General features: G+C 38.8%; 1 protein-coding gene across 1 annotated transcript; it reads left to right on the top strand.

The window, feature by feature from the left end:
• The first annotated feature begins 213 nt into the window (after positions 1-213).
• Positions 214-17,773, top strand: LOC129250352 (uncharacterized). Its single transcript, XM_054889982.1, has 2 exons — positions 214-333; positions 16,961-17,773. Exons 1-2 carry the CDS (start codon positions 214-216, stop codon positions 17,771-17,773), a joined length of 933 nt encoding a protein of 310 aa, XP_054745957.1.
• Positions 17,774-18,445: the final 672 nt, after the last annotated feature.

Below are 18,445 nucleotides of genomic sequence, written 5' to 3'. Positions count from 1 at the left end.
AAATTTGTCAAGTCTTTTGAGGAGAAGTCAACCACCGAGGTGGAGTCGAAAAGAGCCACTATGCAAGTCATGTTACTGCTGACTGAGGACTCACTAGAGCCATTGGCGAAGAGCGATGGCGAAGTCAATTATGGCTTCTGTTAGATTAAAATCAGGACATACAGAAGCGACACGTTAGGCCAGCTTGCTGATGATGAAGATTTGTCTAGCGAGATGGACGTGCACGAAAAAGAATCTATAAGCGATGTCGACAGTATTGGACACGCTTCCTCTGGGGCGGATTTGACAGAAGACTTTGCCAACCTATTGTCGGAGAAAGAGCTCCTGGGTGAGGTAGACGCAGATGTAACCAATGAGGCTCCTTAAAATAAAGCTGCACCACAGTAAAGCAGCTACAGCAGCCCTTGTTGAACTAATGGCGGCAGAAAATCCTGATATTGTCCTCATTCAGGAGCCATGGGTGAGACAAGGGCGCATATGCGGATTGAGGGCTCCGCACTATAAGCTTTACGCTGCCAGTTGTGCAGGTAAAAGTAGGACATGCGTATTAGCTAAATCTAAACTTAACGTTTTCTTAATCCCAAAATATAGCAATGAAGACTTCACGACGGTAAGCTGGGAAGCAGTTGACATCGAATTTCGTATGGCATCGATGTACTTGGCCCACGAAGAACCCGTTCCACCACAACTGTTGGTGGATTTAATATCGGACAGCGAAGCCTCCAAATGCAGATTAATACTGGGTGGTGACGTGAATGCACACCACTCTGTATGGGGAAGTTCGGATATCAACGAACGTGGTGAGTTACTTTTCAATTACATTTTATGTACTAAATTGCTGTTATGTAATCGTGGGAACGATCCTACTTTTATAATCAGGAATCGTCAGGAAGTTCTTGACATCACCCTAGTCTCAGATTGTTTAATAGATAAGGTGGTTCAATGGAGAGCATTAGAGAAGCACTCCTTCTTAGACCATCGCTATATTGAATTAATATTAGAAGAAGAAATCCCGCAATCAACTAGTTTTAGGAATTACAGGAGGACCAACTGGCAGGTGTATAATTACGAGTTGGAGAGAAATCTTCCCGAAATTCCCCCTTATTATCCAGAAAACGAGGAAGAATTAGATAAGCTAGTCAATTTGTTTACCGGAACATGTTGTAAAGCGCTAAATAAGTCTTGCCCTCTTGTCAGGCACAAGGGGAAGACAAAACCCCCATGGTGGTCCTCAGAACTTAGCCTTCATAAGATTGTATGTAGAACACTATTTAATAAGGCGAAATACTCTAACTTGGAAGACGATTGGGACTTCTATTATGAGCAACTCAAAGTCTATAAAAAAGAGTTGAGGAAAGCAAAAAGATCTTCATGGAGGTCGTTCTGTGAGGATATAGAAACTACAGCGAAAGCTTCTCGCTTAAGAAAGGTCTTGGCTAGATCAACGACATCTATTGGCTTTTTACAGAAGCCCGACAACGGCTGGACGACTTCTACCAAGGAGTCGCTAAGTTTACTATTAGATACCCACTTTCCGGGGAGCTCTGAAGTCTATAACTCGGGTCCTACCCGAACTTGCAACCCCAGAGTATCAGAATTTGAGATTAGCTCAGATATCTCAGACATAATCAATGGAACTAATATTACTTGGGCTATAGGAAATTTTAAGCCGTATAAATCGCCAGGCCCTGATGGGATAATACCGGCACAACTTCAGCAGCCTCTGGCTCATATCACAAGGTGGTTAGTAACCATTTTCAAAAGTACTCTTCAGTTAAATCACACTCCCTCAGCATGGAGGGAGGTTAAGGTCGTTTTTATCCCGAAGGCAGGTAGAAGCTCGCATACCAAACCTAAGGACTTCAGACCGATTAGTCTATCATCTTTTCTACTGAAAACATTAGAAAAGCTGATTGACTCGGTTATCAGGAACAGCATACCCCACTCACGTCTGTCCAAATCGCAACATGCCTACTGTAAAGGAAATCTACAGAGACGGCCCTAAACTCACTGGTCACATCAATTGAAAGCTCATTTGAAGTTAAAGATTATACACTGGCAGCCTTTTTAGATATCGAAGGAGCTTTTAACAATATCCTGCCTAAGGTCATAACGAACACGCTGTCAGACCTGCGCATTTCCGGAACCTTTGTGAATTTCATTGAGCAGTTGCTTACGAGCAGGTTCGTGAACTCGACGTTGGGCTCTTCGGTGATGCGCAGATCTGTCTGTAGAGGTACTCCTCAAGGCGGGGTACTTTCTCCTCTTCTGTGGAATCTAGCAATGAACAAGTTGTTGTTGGATCTGGAGGAGAGGAGAATTAAGGTTGTGGCCTACGCGGACGATGTAGCTATATTAATAAGGGGGAAGTTTCCAGACACCCTCTGCAGTCTAATGCATAGAACCTTAAAATATGTGGATACTTGGGCCAAAACATGTGGTTTGAGCCTGAATGCGGCCAAAACGGAACTAGTGTTGTTTACAAGGAAATATAAAATTCCCGACTGTCGGCCTCTGACACTCAACGGAACTCTTTTGCTGGTCGGTGAAAAGGCCAGGTAGTTAGGTTTAACCCTTGACAGGAAACTTTCATGGAAGCTGAATGTTCTGGAAAGAATAAAGAAGGCTGCTACGGCGCTTTATTCCTGTAAGAGAACTGTAGGCTTAAAATGGGGATTAGCCCCCTAAATAGTTCACTGGCTATATACGGCCATTGTCAGACCAATTATGACCTACGGAGTCCTGGTCTGGTGGCCATCCCTTGATAAGAAAACTTCCATTAAGAAACTAGATAGTATTCAGAGAGCGGCAAGCCTCAGTATTACTGGGGCGCTCAAAACAACGCCAACTTCGGCTCTAAGCGTTATGTTGCATCTATTACCAATTGACCTATATTGTAGACAACTGGCCGCCAAAGCGGCTCTAAGATTGAGGGAATCATCGATGCTCAAGACAAACAAATGGGGACACTCGCGCATACTTGGGATGTTTCCAGGTATTCCTAATACCACCGACTTTTGTGACTCGGTGAATACATACCTAGACAGGCCTTATACAGTCCATTTTCCATCCAGAGAGGACTGGGTGAATCGGTTAACAAACAACGAAAACGGGGTTAGTATATATACGGACGGCTCAAAACTCAATGATCAAGTGGGAGGTGGTGTATATTCGGAAACTATTTTCGCCAATTTATCCTTTCGCTTACCTGATCATTGTAGCGTATTCCAGGCCGAAATCCTGGCAATCTCAGAAAGCCTTTTAATGCTAAATAAAAGCGTAGTCACTGTTAGAGATATCTTCATTTATTCCGATAGTCAGGCAGCTCTGAAATCGCTTCTATCAAGCAAACACTCGTCTAAGACAGTAAAGGAGTGTTACAAATTATTAACAACACTTGCACAGTACTTTTCTATTAATCTACTCTGGGTGCCAGGACACAGTAACATTATAGGTAACTGTAAGGCAGATGAGTTAGCTAGATTAGTCTCCTCGCTCCAAATTAGTCAGGACAGGCTTGACATACCTATGCCCTTGGCAACATGTAAACTTTTGATAGACAGATACACCATTAGTGCTGCTAACTCCAACTGGAGGCAGTTAAACACCTGCGCTATAAGTAGGCTAGCGTGGCCCGAATGGAACATGGGTCGCACTAAGAGTCTACTTAAGTTAGGCAGGAGGGATCTAAGGATTGTAGTAGGTGTCCTATCTGGGCACTGTCTAATAGGAAGACATGCCAGTAGATTAGGGGCACCATCTAATGACTACTGTAGAAGCTGTCAAGATATAGAGGAGGTAGAGACAATCGAACACCTTCTATGCGGGTGCATGGCTCTGTGTAGAAGGCGGTGGAGATTGCTCGGTTTCGCTTTTCTGGACAGCATTGCAGATGTTGCAAATCTCAAACTATCTAGTATAGCTAGCTTTTTAAAGGCCACACAATGGTTTAGAGAGGACCAAGTTGAGTAGGATAGGACAGTTCCGGTGGTATCACAAGGGGCCTCTAACTGGCCTAGGTGCGTCGTAGGACAACCACTTCACCTAACCTAACCTATGCCATCGCAAGGTATTGGAAAATTGTCATGTATAACGTGAAATTCATGAGGTATTAGGTAGTTTCTGAACTTTAAATCGAAAAATATCGTACCAATGGATCTAATTTTGCCTTGTCCTATACCGCTTAAGTTTGTTATTTGTCCAGTATTGATTTTTTGAAAAGTGGATTTATTATATTTTAATAAGGATATATCAGCTCCTGTGTATATTAATCTTATATAAGGTTGGCCAACAAGTCTTGCGCTATTTCCGCAAGCTTGTCTTTGCAAGCGCGTAGTTCTAGTTGTATTCGTCGCATCGGTTCACGCTAGAGCTTTTTGGAAAGCTCTTTTCACGTGCTAACACGTGTTTGATTAATTGTTGTTTGCTTTTAGTCGTTCGTGAGTTATAGCGTCGCAAACATGGAGCAAAATAAAGAGAAAATACGGCATATTTTACAGTACTACTATGATAAAGGCAAAAATGCATCTCATGCTGCCAATAAAATTTGTGCAGTTTATGGACCCGATACAGTTTCCATTTCCACCGCACAACGATGGTTTCAACGTTTTCGTTCTGGTGCAGAGGTGATCGAAGATGCGCAACGGTCCGGAAGGCCTGTCGTCGAAAAAATCACTGAATTGATCGAAAGAGACCGGCATAGTAGCAGCCGTAGCATCGGCCAAGAGCTGGGCATGAGTCATCAAACCGTTATAAACCATTTGAAGAAGCTTGGATTCAAAAAGAAGCTCGATGTATGGGTGCCACACGACTTGACGCAAAAAACATTTTTGCCCATATGGATGCATGCGAATCGCTTCTGAATCGCAACAAAATCGACCCGTTTTTGAAGCGGATGGTGACTGGCGATGAAAAGTGGGTCACTTACGACACGTGAAGCGCAAACGGTTGTGGTCGAAAAGCGGTGAAGCTGCCCAGACGGTGGCCAAGCCTGGATTGACGGCCAGGAAGGTTCTCCTGTGTGTTTGGTGGGATTGGCAGGGAATCATCCACTATGAGCTGCTCCCCTATGGCCAAACGCTCAATTCGGACCTGTACTGCCAACAACTGGACCACTTGAATGCAGCACTCATGCAGAAGAGGCCATCTTTGATCAACAGAGGCCGAATTGTCGTCCAACAGGACAACGCCAGGCCACACACATCTTTGGTGACGCGCCAGAAGATCCGGGCGCTCGGATGGGAGGTTCTTTTGCATCCACCGTATAGTCCGCATCTCGCACCAAGTGATTACCACCTACTTTTGTCCATGGCGAACGAGCTTGGTAGTCGGAAGTTGTCCACAAGAGAGTCCTGTGAAAATTGGCTCTCCGAGTTTTTTGACAATAGGGAAGCGAGCTTCTATAAGAGGGGCATTATGAAGTTGGCATCTCGTTGGGAACTCGTCATCGAACAAAACGGCGAATATTTGACTTAAATCGCATTATTATAACCAATTTTATGAACAATTGAAAATTCAATAAAAAATACCACAAGACTTTTTTGACAACCTTATATATAAAATAAAGTCAACTTTTTGTGTGTGTTCGCTAACCGGCCGTGTCTTTGCACCGAATTAAACCAAAGTTACACACATTATTAAGTAGGTATTGAAGATGGTTTACGTATAGTTTGGATGCCTATTGGTGGATAGGGCTCGAGATATAGGTCAAAACGTGGACCCGGGTAACCTTCGGATGTGTATGTACAATATGGGTATCAAATGGAAGCTGTTGGTGAATGCTTTAGTTCAGAGTATTTTTCATGCCGCTCCGTGACTAGGATCTCGAGATACGGACAAAAACGTGGAGCCTAGAATGTGTTTGTACAATATGGATATCAGATGGAAACTGTTGGTGAATGCTTTAGTTCAGAGTATTTCCATCCGCTCCGTGACTAGGGTCTCGAGATAGAGACCAAAACGTGGAGCCTAGAATGTGTTTGTACAATATGAATATCAGATGGAAGCTGTTGGTGAATGCTTTAGTTCAGAGTATTTTTCATGCCGCTCCGTGACTAGGGTCTCGAGATAGAGACCAACACGTGGACCCTAAAATGTGTTTGTACAATATGGATATCAAATTGAAGCTGTTGGTGAATGCTTTAGTACAGAGTATTTTTCATGCCGCTCCGTGACTAGGGTCTCGAGATAGAGACCAAAACGTGGAGCCTAGAATGTGTTTGTACAATATGGATATCAAATTGAAGCTGTTGGTGAATGCTTTAGTACAGAGTATTTTTCATGCCGCTCCGTGACTGGAGTCTCGAGATATAGGTCAAAACGTGGACCCGGGTAACCTTTGGTTGTGTATGTACAATATGGGCATCAAATGAAAGCTGTCGATAAGTGCTTTAATACGGTGTAATTTTCATACCTATTGATGACTAGGGTCTCGAAATATATGCCAAAACGTGGACCCGCCGTGTCTTTGCGCCGAATTAAACCAAACTTACACACATTGTTAACACTTGATGATCATGAAAAAAGAAGACTTTTTTTAAATTTCAAATCAACGCAAATGAATAACTAAGAAACAATCGTCAAAAAGAAAAAAGAAATTTACTATTTTTTCAATTAACAATCGCTCACGTGCTTATATATTATTTTTTTTATACATTTAGGAATTTTCACGTGGTAAATTGGAATTAATGAATGTAAGTTTTCATCAAATTTAGTGCATTTATTTTTTCGGTTCATATGCGATAAACTACGATGCACCATGAGTGAATCAAATGATAAAAAAAAGAAAAAAAACAAAAAATATAATCCACAAAATTTCAGAATACCATAATTACAATAATGTTTATTACAGTACAAATGCCAAGACAATCGCGTATTCATATTAATCGCTCGACAAATAATAACAGGCGCATGAGAAATGCTCGGAATAACGCGACATCAGAAGAGCGTCAAGAAGAAAATGAAACAAATCGGCAACGAATGGCACGGTCCAGATCAAATCGACCAAGAGACATCAATTTGAACAAAGATGCTATGTAACGGAACTAGACTTGTAGTAAAACGATTGATGAATAATGTTATCGAAGCAACTATTTTAATTGGCAAATTCAAGAATGAAGACGTTCTAATACCGAGAATTCCAATGATTCCACCTGAAGTGCCATTTGAATTCAAGCGTTTGCAACTGCCCATTCGTTTAGCATTTGCAATAACACTGTGCGACAGTGAAAATATACTTTTATGGAGACCTAGCACAACTTGTAGGTATAGTAAAACTAAGAAACATGGTATAGGAGAAATTTCCAATACACCCCCTAAATCTCATTTTATGGCCATAAAACCGTTTTTCAGTAGGTTGATGTGAACAATCACTCCTAACTTCGCCAATTTCCATCCGATTTCGAACTTGTTTCTTTAGTTCGAAAGAACAAAAACAAGCCTTTTTGACAGTGTGTTGACAATTTTTTTGAAATGACAACTGACGAGACTGTAGACGGAAGTATTCGGAATTTTTTTATTTTTTCTCTATTTTTTCAACTTTGACATCAATTTTGCGATATTATCCGATATTGAGGATGTTTTTTAGTACACTACTGTTATAGTAAATTTAATTCTGCGTCGAATGAGCTATATTTGACTGTAATTGAATTAAAATTAATAGAGTTGTGTTAGTTTTAAGATTTTTTTTTTTTTTACTAATTTGGTATGTAGGCATCGAAGTATGAAAATGATAACAAGTGTCATTATAAACACATAATATTTATTGGAGTATTGTGCAGTGCAGCACTGTACGGTATGGTACGGTGCAGTACACAACGGAACTGGTTCCAAACTTAAAAATGCATTGGAAACGGCCCTTTGGACTTTAGTATGGTACGGTACATTTGTCATTCTCTTCATCAGTTTTGAATACTTCTCTGTAAGAAATTCGATCATCATCATTCATCTGAAGTCGTCATCAACTAAATTCTATTGTTTAAATCGAGAAGCGAGCGTTTCAAATTGTCTTCCCGATAGAAGTAAATCACGAGAAAGGTCCTGAAAATCTGAATTTGATACAATGTGTCGTTCTGAAGACTTAGAACCAGACGGAAAGTATGCTTCATCATCAGGTTTATTGTTATCAGTTTGATCGTCATCACCAATGAGTTGAACTTCCTTCAGTTCCTGCAGTTGAGTCAATCCTATCGTCCAAGACTACGGGGTTCTTAACAGTTGCAACATCAGCATACTTTATGTGCTTTCCAGCTTTATAATGATGACCGTTTACGTCCGTTTTATAAAAATAACAATCATCTGGTTTATGATAAGGCTGATGATGCCACATCATCGGAGAATATTGAGAAATTCGACTTTTCTGGCAACGTTTTGATTTATATCTCTTGAATATCAATGAAACAAACAATAAACCTTTAACGTTTTAATAAGGTTAAATTATGCTAACAAACTTCTTTTGTTAATCAATATACAGTGTGAACTTAGGTACACTTGGGAGCTTTTTCATATTTCCATTGAAAAAAAAAAATGTGCTATAATATGTCAGATATTTTCGTAAGTTCTAACCAGTTCTGTTATATGCAGTACAGTGTACTCTTATGTATACATATATACTCCAATAAATATTACGTATCTAGAATAACGCATCAAAACACGTTCTTATTCCCATTTAGCGTATGTTATACCTACATACCAAATTAGTAAAAAAAAAAATGAAATTTTAAAACTCGCACAACTCTATGAATTTTAATTCAATTACAGTAAAATATAGCTCATTCGACGCAGAATTAAATTTACTATAACAGTAGTGTACTAAAAAACATCCTCAATATCGGACAATATCGCAAAATTGATGTCAAAGTTGAAAAAATAGAGAAAAAATAAAAAAAAATCCGAATACTTCCGTCTACAGTCTCGTCAGTTGTCATTTCAGAAAAATTGTCAACACACTGTCAAAAAGGCTTGTTTTTGTTCTTTCGAACTAAAAAAACAAATTCGAAATCGGATGGAAATTGGCGAAGTTAGGAGTGATTGTTCACATCAACCTACTGAAAAACGGTTTTATGGCCATAAAATGAGATTTTGGGGGTGTATTGGAAATTTCTCCTATACCATGTTTCTTAGTTTTACTATACCTACAAGTTGTGTTAGGTCTCCATAAAAGTATATTTAATTTTTTTTTTTTTTGTCACACCGTGTAACTATCAATAAATCACAAGGGCAAACTTTAGAAATATGCGGGATGAATTTAGAAGAACCAACTATACGTTGGCTGTTCACGTGTTGGGAAGCCAACAGCATTATATATTTACTCAAAAACAAATAGAAAAACAAAAAATATTGTTTATGCCAAAGCGCTTGAATAAAGAATAAAAAAATAAATAATATGAAAACCATATCCTTTCTGTTCTAAACCATATCTATTCTATTTTAGTGTGCCCAGCGAAGCGGGCGGGGTTTGCTAGTAATGTTATAACTTTAGTTGAGTCTGATATTTTGAATTATACGAAAAAACTATAACTAAGGTTGAGTGAATATATCTTAGAGGAAATTTCTAGTTTTCCGGATTAATTTCATCTGAGTACATCTGACATTGTTTGTTACGTTCCGGTTTTGATTTTGTCTATTTGGTCTGAAGCGACCTCTATTGCTATTTCCGTAGTTTTGGTTACTATTGCCAAAACTGTTTTGCTGTAGTTGCCATTATATTTTGCTCTATTTTGATTATTTGAGAAATTGTTTCTTCTCTGAAATCTGGCGTTTCTTGGAAATCGATTATTAGATTTATTAAATGGTCTTTGGCCAAAATGTAATATTGTATTTTGTTGACCAGTAGTTTCGGTACAACTTCCTATAAATTTATTTATTGCCTCATTCATGTTATTGAATTGACCTGCTTCCATAATCAATTTCACTTTTTCAAGGCTGCAATTTTTGGTCATTGCTTTTACGGCTATTTGAGTAGAATATCTGCTTATAAGTAGATAATCCATCCGTAATATAAGCATTTTCTAACGATTTTGTAAGAGTCTCGATCTCGTTACAGTAAATGTTAGGTGGCCTACTGTTTTGCCTTCAACAGATTCACCTTTGACTGTCCTTTGAAGTGTGGCAATAACTGCTGCAATTGTGGTTTCCGCTGTAATAAGGTTTCTCGTGTTTCCTTTTAACTTTGTTTTAATAAGTGATATAGCTGTGGTTTCGTGCTCACCTTTTATTGTATCTAGAAGTGCTAGAGCATCTAGAAATGAACGTAAATTTTCAGGCCTACCGTCGAAATCAGTCACTAGCCTTGCGGCTGTGTTTAGAAATTCTATTATGTTTTGTGTCATTTCGACTTCTTGATCAGAATCTATGTCTGTATCGGAATCGGTTGTTTCTTCTGAAACTGCTTCTAATGTGGTCGTTAACAAAATTTCGTTGAAGTTAAGTGTTATTGATTCACTTAGTGAATGAGATATATCTTGTTTAATGTTATACTTGGCTATTATTTTTACCAATAAGTCTCTTAATTGCCAAAATAAGTCACGTATTTCTTTTTGATGTATATTAGTAAATTTGCTACAATTCTCTTGGATAATTTTTCTAATTGATTCTAATGTATTAACTAGATTTTCTAAATGTTTTCTAACTGTATCTGGCTTAATATATCTATTCTGACTTATGCATTTATATGCTTTTTTTAAAGTTGTCCCTCTCTAAATGTAATGTTTTTGTATAATTAACCATTTGTCCATCTGTTAAGTTTTTTTGCTTTTTTTTCTAAAAAAATATTATAGTTTTTAGACTCGTTCTAAGTTTTTTGCTATGCGATTACTGTATTTTTTTAAGCACTTGTTGTGCATTCTATAAATTTTTATGCAAATGTTTGCACTCACTAAAGCTATCATATAATTAAGAAAATTGTGATTATTTCTAAGTCCGGTGAAGTAACATCTACCTTGTTAATAACGTTTGCTGTTGAGTCTACCGTCTTTACATCCAAAAGTCCCATATTTGGATATGTCTTTAAAACTAGTATTGGAATGTCCAGAATAAAAAATTTTGCTATAGTGTCAACTACTATTTAGAAATGTTTAGTCAAATTTTACCCATATATGAATTATTATGGGGAGCCTTATATAATTATATAAACAATTTAATTGAAAATAATTTTTATTCATTATTTTATATTTAATTTATTTTAAAAGCATTTTGGGTAATTCTTTTATAGAAAAAAAAATTTTGGATATATTTTGTTTATTCCAAACACACACATCCCTGCATTGTCCTCTTAAATTCCGAAAGGCGAAAGAAGGACAATGCAGGAATGAACAACAGCACCAACATCCATATAAAACTTTCAGTTTTTTAACTAACAGCATACGAAGAACAAGGTAGACCACCCGAAGGAGATAAAAATCCTGCTATACCGCCAAGAAGGAAATAAAAATCCAGCTACATCACTAATTAAACAGGTCATTATACATATTATTTTAAATATAATTAATACTCAAACACACACACATGTATGTACCATATAAACCCAATTTATAATAAATTGAATTATAATGAATTAAACACACCCTATTTTTCATTTATACGGAATCGGCCACATATCGTCGATATACCCCGACATTTTGGTCCTTCGAGCCGGATGTTAATATTGGGGTACCAATCAAAAAGTGTCCTGGGGTTAAGGGTTCTAAGTTTGTTGGGTCGTCATTTGAAGGGCTTAATGGGCTAAACGGAGCTCCTGGGGGGTTGAAGTGCCAATTGATGTTTTGATGCCCATAGTTAGCTGTTACTTGGGTTTGTAGGGTTTTGAGAAATTCTCGTCGATCTTTGACCAATAGTTGGGAAGCTCCCACAAAGTTTGTTCCGTTGTCAGAATAGAGATCGGAGGGACATCCACGCCTGGAAAAAAAACGTGCAAATGTTGCCATAAAGGCTTGCGTCGTAAGATTGCTGACGGGTTCAAGATGTATGGCCTTGGTTGCGAAACAAACGAATATACAGATATAACCTTTGGTTATTAGGCATGCTCTTTGAGTGTAATTTTTTATATCATAGGGTCCAGCGAAATCAATTCCTGTGGCTGCAAATGGACGGGTTAAGGTTGTCCTCTCAATTGGGAGTGCCGCCATTATTTGTGTGTGTTGTGTCTTCTTGTATAATATACAAGTTTTGCAGTTATGGATCATCGATTTTATGAGGATCCTTAATTTTGGTATCCAAAACTCTCTTCGCATGAGTCTCAAAACCAATTGATTGCCGCCGTGTAGGGTTATTGAATGGGTAAATTGGGTTAATAGCTTTGCTAATTGGCTGCTATAGGGTAGTAAGATTGGGTGTCGCTCGTTATATGATAGTGCTGCAGAATTGCTTAATCGTCCGTCAACTCGCATTATTCTATTCGGGTCCATTGACGGGTTGAGGGTCAATAATGAACTTTTCAAGGGGTATCTGGCTCTTTCGGGTCAAGGCATCATATTCTTGTGGGAAATAATTTGTTTGGGTCAAAATAATTAGTTTTATTCGCGTCGCTTTGAATTCGTTTGGAGTTATTTCTTGGCTTGAATATTGACATTCACGTCTCCTGGGTGAGGCATTTGAGTAGAACCTAAATAAATACGCAACTATACGAATGGCTTTGGGTAGTGAGGAGAATCTTTCTAGGATATCCTCATGGGTCGTTATTGCGAAAGTCTTTACGGGTTTGGTTTCAATCGTCGTGTTATAGGGTTTTTGAATTTTTGGCCTTTGTTCTTGTCCGAATCTTAACCAATTGGGCCCGTGCCACCAAAGTTTGGAATTCGAAAGTTCCGTGGGTGTACATCCTCGACTTGCCAAATCTGCGGGATTGTCATGGCTTTCGACGTGGCGCCAGTTGTTGACTCCAACTTTTTCCATGACCGCGGTAACTCGGTGAGACACGAATGTACTCCAGGAACATGGTGGTTTGTTTAACCACGATAAAACTATAGTTGAGTCCGTCCAAAAATAGCTTTGATATTGCTTTAATCTTAATTGGGATAGGGTAGTGTCGACAAGATTAGCTAATAGAACGGCTCCACAGAGTTCTAACCTTGGCAACGATATGCTTTTAATTGGGGCAACTTTCGTTTTCGATACTAAGAGGGTGATCCATACTTCGGTTTCGATGGTGACTCGAATATAAAGGGTTGCGGCATAAGCTTTCTCGGAAGCATCAGAAAATCCATGAAATTCGATGGTCGCTAATGGTGAGAAATGGGTCCATCTGCGTATTTGAATATTGTTTGCCGTTTCGTGGTCTTTAACGAAATTAAGCCATCGATGAAGCGTGAGTGGCTTAAGACTTTCATCCCAGTCAGTTTTATCAAGCCATACTTGCTGCATAATAATTTTTGCCGTTATTATTACTGGACTGAGCCAACCGGCGGGGTCAAATAATTTGGCAATAGCTGATAAAACCTCGCGTTTGGTGTAGGTGGGTTTATTCTCGATTGGGTTGACGAGAAAGAAAAATGAATCTTTTTTGGAGTTCCATCGTATACCTAGGGTTTTAGTATTGTCGAACTCGGGTAAATTCAATAATTCCATGTTTAATTTATGTTCCTGAGGAAGTTCTGCTAATATTTCTGGGTCATTTGAGGTCCATTTGCGTAAAGCGAATCCAGCGGATTCCAAAGCAGAAATTAGTTCATCTTTTGCTCTTTTAGCAGTTGATAGGTCATGGGTTCCTGTTAACACATGGTCTACGTACATTTCGTTGCGAAGAATATTCGATGCTATAGGGTGTGTATCTTGGACGTCATCGGCTAGCTTTAATAGGGTTCGAATAGCTAAATATGGCGCGCAATTTATACCGAACGTAACTGTTTGGAGTTCAAAGTCTTCTATTGGGTCTTTGACAGATTTTCTGAAGAGTATTCTTTGAAAAGGGGTGTGCTGCGGGTCGACAAGTATCTGTCGATACATTTTTTGAATATCCGCGTTAAAAACAAATCGAAAGAGTCTCCATTTTAAAATTAGAAGGACTAAGTCCATTTGAAGAGTGGATCCAACATATAAAGTGTCATTGAGGCTCTTTCGATTAGATGTTGGGCTTGATGCATTAAATACCACTCGTAATTTTGTTGTTATGCGGTCGGGTTTAATGACTGCGTGATGTGGTAAATAATATGAGGTGGTTTTATCCGCGGGCTTATATTCAACTTTCTTCATGTGGCCAAGTTCCAGGTATTCGGTTATTGCTTTATCATATTCCGCCTTAACTTCGGGCCTTTTAAGTAAAGACCTTTCATTTCTGAGGTATTGAGCTAGCGCTATGTGTCTTGACTCTCCAATTTCGACGTTTTCGGGGTAAAGGGTAGAGTTACTATATAGCGTCCGTTGGGGCTTCGACGTGTAGTTTTTTGATATCTTTCTTCGCAAAGTACGTCTGATGGGGAGGCTTGGGGTCTTTTGGGAACTTCCTCTACCTCCCAAAAACGAGTAAGTAGGTTATCCGGGCTCATTTTATTGTAAAAAGCGACCAAGTTTGGTGACTGAGACAATCTGGGTACAGGGCCAGTCAAAATCCACCCAAACTCTGTCTCTTGGGCTAAAAGTGAACCTAAAATATTTCGTTTAACTCCTCCTAGAATAAGTTGTGGGTATAGATCACTACCAATCAATATGTCCACGGGTCTGGGTTTGTGGAATTGGCGATCTGCTAATATGAAACCGAGCTTTTCAAGGCACAACTTAGGGTCAAGTGGGTATGAGGGTAAATTATCCGTGAGGTTGTTTACAATAAATGCTTGTGTCGATATTCTAAAATGTGTATTCAACGGTGAGTATAGGGTAATTCCGCACATTTTTGTTGGTGTTGCTGAAACTGAGTTATTTAACCCAGTTACTTGGGCTGACATGGAGTGTGTGGGTATATCGAGATTCTGCTGTAGTTTTTTGGATATAAACGTAGCTTCGGATCCCGAATCGATGAGTGCTCTTGCAGTGAATCTTTGGCCATTATGTTCTATCTGAACCATGGCAGTTCCTAATAAAATCTGCTTCCTATTTGGGTTGAATTGGTCTTGGGTTGTCGGTAGAGTGGACTGTATCATGTTGGTATAGGTTTGCGGATTTAGTTGTGGGGTTTGCGTGGGTGTGGAGGTATCTGTGTTGGTATCAGGCGTTGAGCTTAAGACTCTTAATCCCTCCGGGGGGGATTGGGTTCGACTTGTTGAGTCTCTATGGAGTAGGGTATTATGTTTTTTATTACATTTTCTGCAAGAGTATTTGCTTTTGCAGTCTCTGAATCTATGCGACATTGCTAAACAGTTATAACAATATCCGTACTTTTTGATTAGAGATATACGGGTTTCGACACTCATGGCTAGGAATTTATGGCATTCACGAATGAAATGTTGTTTTTTGCATATTTGGCAACTGTCTATTTCGAATGGTTTTTTTGATAAATTGGGTTCGGAATATTTTTTTTTGTTTTGACTGTTCCGGGATGGAGTTATTAGATACGTTGACGTGAAAAGTGTTGTATCGTTTTTCATAATCTTTTTTTGTTATGGTGGGTTGGGCTGGGTGACTTTTTGAAACTGAAGTTTTAAAATTCCCTACTGATTCCAAAGTTTTATATTTATGGGTCAAAAAACTATCAAAAGTTTCCCATGAGGGTATTGTGGAGTTATCTTCGAGGGTGTATTCAAATGCTTCCAGGGTTTCCTTAGGTAGTTTTGAACTACAAAGGTATATTAGAATCGAGTCCCAGCTTAATGTGTCTATCCCTAGGTTTGTCAAATTTGTTAAAGAACTGTTTACCGTTCTTTGTAGGGTTTTAATGGAGTTGCCTGTTTCTTGTGTTACTTGTGGCAGATTAAAAAGAGTTTTTAGTTGGGTATTCACCTGCATTCGTTTGTTTTCATATTGGTCCGTTAAATTTTTCCATGCTTGTATGAAACCATCATTCGTTAAGGGTGCACTTTTAATTGCTTCTCGTGCTTCGCCCCGGGTCTTTTGGTTCAAGTGGAAGAGCCTTTCCACATTGCTTATCCTTGGATTATGGATATAAAGGGCTGTGAACATGTCTCTAAATGTAGGCCATGTCACATAATCTCCGTAAAAGATGTCCGTGTCGCATGGGGGTAGATGAACTGTGGGTGCGAAATCCATTATAGGGACCTCTGAAGGTCTCTCTTTAATTTCTTGGGTATGTTTCGGGTTCTTTAGAATGTCCACATCCTTATTTATTGAAGCTAAGCAGTTTAGATACTTTTGATAGCATTTTTTATATGAATCTTTTATTTTGTTTAAATCGTCGGCACTATTAGGGGCTCTGCGAAAAACATCATATGCTTTCTTCAATTTATTATAAAGAGAATCGAGTTCAACTCTTTTGATTTCTAAAGTATATACTGACTCGTTTTCAGGTAGGGTCTGGAAATGATCATCCACGAATTCAATCAGATCAGAAGTTGTTATCTTAAAGTCTTCCATTTTATTTAAAAGAGTGTGGCTTTACAACCGAATGTAATGAAGGGAGTGAGTTCGATTATTATTTTGAAGATAAAGCTCAAATGAATTTTCGTATTTTTATGTATTACAAAATTTTATTCACTAAAGGCAACTGAGAATGCGTTTCAAATTTTTCCTACAGGGGGTTTTCAATTTTTTCCTACCGGGTCGTTTTTTCGATTTCCTACTGGGTAGCGTTTTCGATTTCCTCCTGGGTAATTTTAGTTTGTGAGTACTGGTTGGGTTAACCGTTGATATTGATACCAACAATTTGTTAGGTGGAATGGGTTGCTTTGGTTTTATATACGTGTGGGTGTGTATATTTGAAGTTTTTTTTTTTTTTTTTTTTTTTTTGTTGTGGATGGGTTTTTATCGTTGATGTCTTGGCAGCTTCTGCTTATATTTCTTTGTAGATTAATATCTGTTGAACTTGTTTGTTTGTTGAATACTTCGGGTATATTTTTTACTGTGTATATCCGGCTCGAAGGACCAAAACTTTAACACTACGCGACCCAGATATAGTACACACCGACACGTTGCATGTGGAATATGCAAAAAGGATCATAGGTTGGTGACATGCTCCAAATACACAAACATGAATCTAAAGGAAAAATACGACGCAGTCACAACCCATAAATACTGCATCAATTGCTTGGCCAGATCACACCGGACAAAGAGCTGTACAAGTGAGAAGAGATGTTCCACATGCAATGGAAAACATCACTCCACCCTACATGGACACCCAAGATTATACACTGATGCCACGGAAACGAAAAGAGATCGAGGAGTCGAAGCACATCCCTTCACCACCCCTAGAGGACCACCATCATTACTGGCCAAGCAGACCCTTGTACCCACGGCACTCATCCGCATCAAACAAGCGGACAAATGGCATAAAGTCAGGGCCCTCATCAACCCGGTCCAAAAAATAACCACCATCGGCTCTGACTTAATAAAAAAGTTGAGACTGCCGATAACATACCTCAACGAACATCGGATTTGCCATCTCAAAATCGGATCACTAACTGATGATCAATTGCGACTCGAAACACACGCCTTGATATCAAAGGATTTACCCACACGACCCTATGAGCAGGACATAAGCGACGAGATTCGAAAACGTTTCGATCACTTAGTCCTAGCTGACCCATCATTCACGAAGGCAAACAACGTAATGCTCGAACTTGGAGCCGACCTATACCCAAAAATTATAAGGTCCGGCATATTTCACCCCGATAATGGCACAGTCGTCGCCCAAAACACCACATTAGGATGGATTTTAACCGGAGTTTTAAACTAGACCCTAAACACTGCAAGGCGGCCGGGATGTTTATTCCAAACAAACACATCCCTGCATTGTCCTCTTAAATTCCGAAAGGCGAAAGAAGGACAATGCAGGAATGAACAACAGCACCAACATCCATATAAAACTTTCAGTTTTTTAACTAACAGCATACGAAGAACAAGGTAGACCACCCGAAGGAGATAAAAATCCTGCTATACCGCCAAGAAGGAAATAAAAATCCAGCTACATCACTAATTAAACAGGTCATTATACATATTATTTTAAATATAATTAATACTCAAACACACACACATGTATATACCATATAAACCCAATTTATAAGAAACTGAATTATAACGAATTAAACACACCCTATTTTTCATTTATACGGAATCGGCCACATATCGTCGATATACCCCGACATATTTATTATTAGCTTTGCCAAATGTCGAAAGTTTTAGTTTTATATAAAAAAAAATTTTTTTTTTAATTGATTCCATATCAATAGGAAAAAAAAGTTTGTTGGAAAATTATTTTTGTCTCGAGCAGTTAACGCTTACAGACTCTAACTGCCTGCATTCAATCATGCACAGTGTTTTATTTAAAATATATTCTTTTACTTGATTTGTTTTCTCTGCTGGAGCAGGAATTCTTGTTGTGTTATGCGCTCCCAGATTGCGCTAGATT

This window comes from Anastrepha obliqua, chromosome 6 (assembly GCF_027943255.1).
Source record: "Anastrepha obliqua isolate idAnaObli1 chromosome 6, idAnaObli1_1.0, whole genome shotgun sequence".
Lineage (NCBI taxonomy): Eukaryota > Metazoa > Arthropoda > Insecta > Diptera > Tephritidae > Anastrepha > Anastrepha obliqua.
The sequence above is the reverse complement of the archived record's forward strand: the minus strand, read 5'-3'. Positions and strand labels throughout refer to the sequence as shown.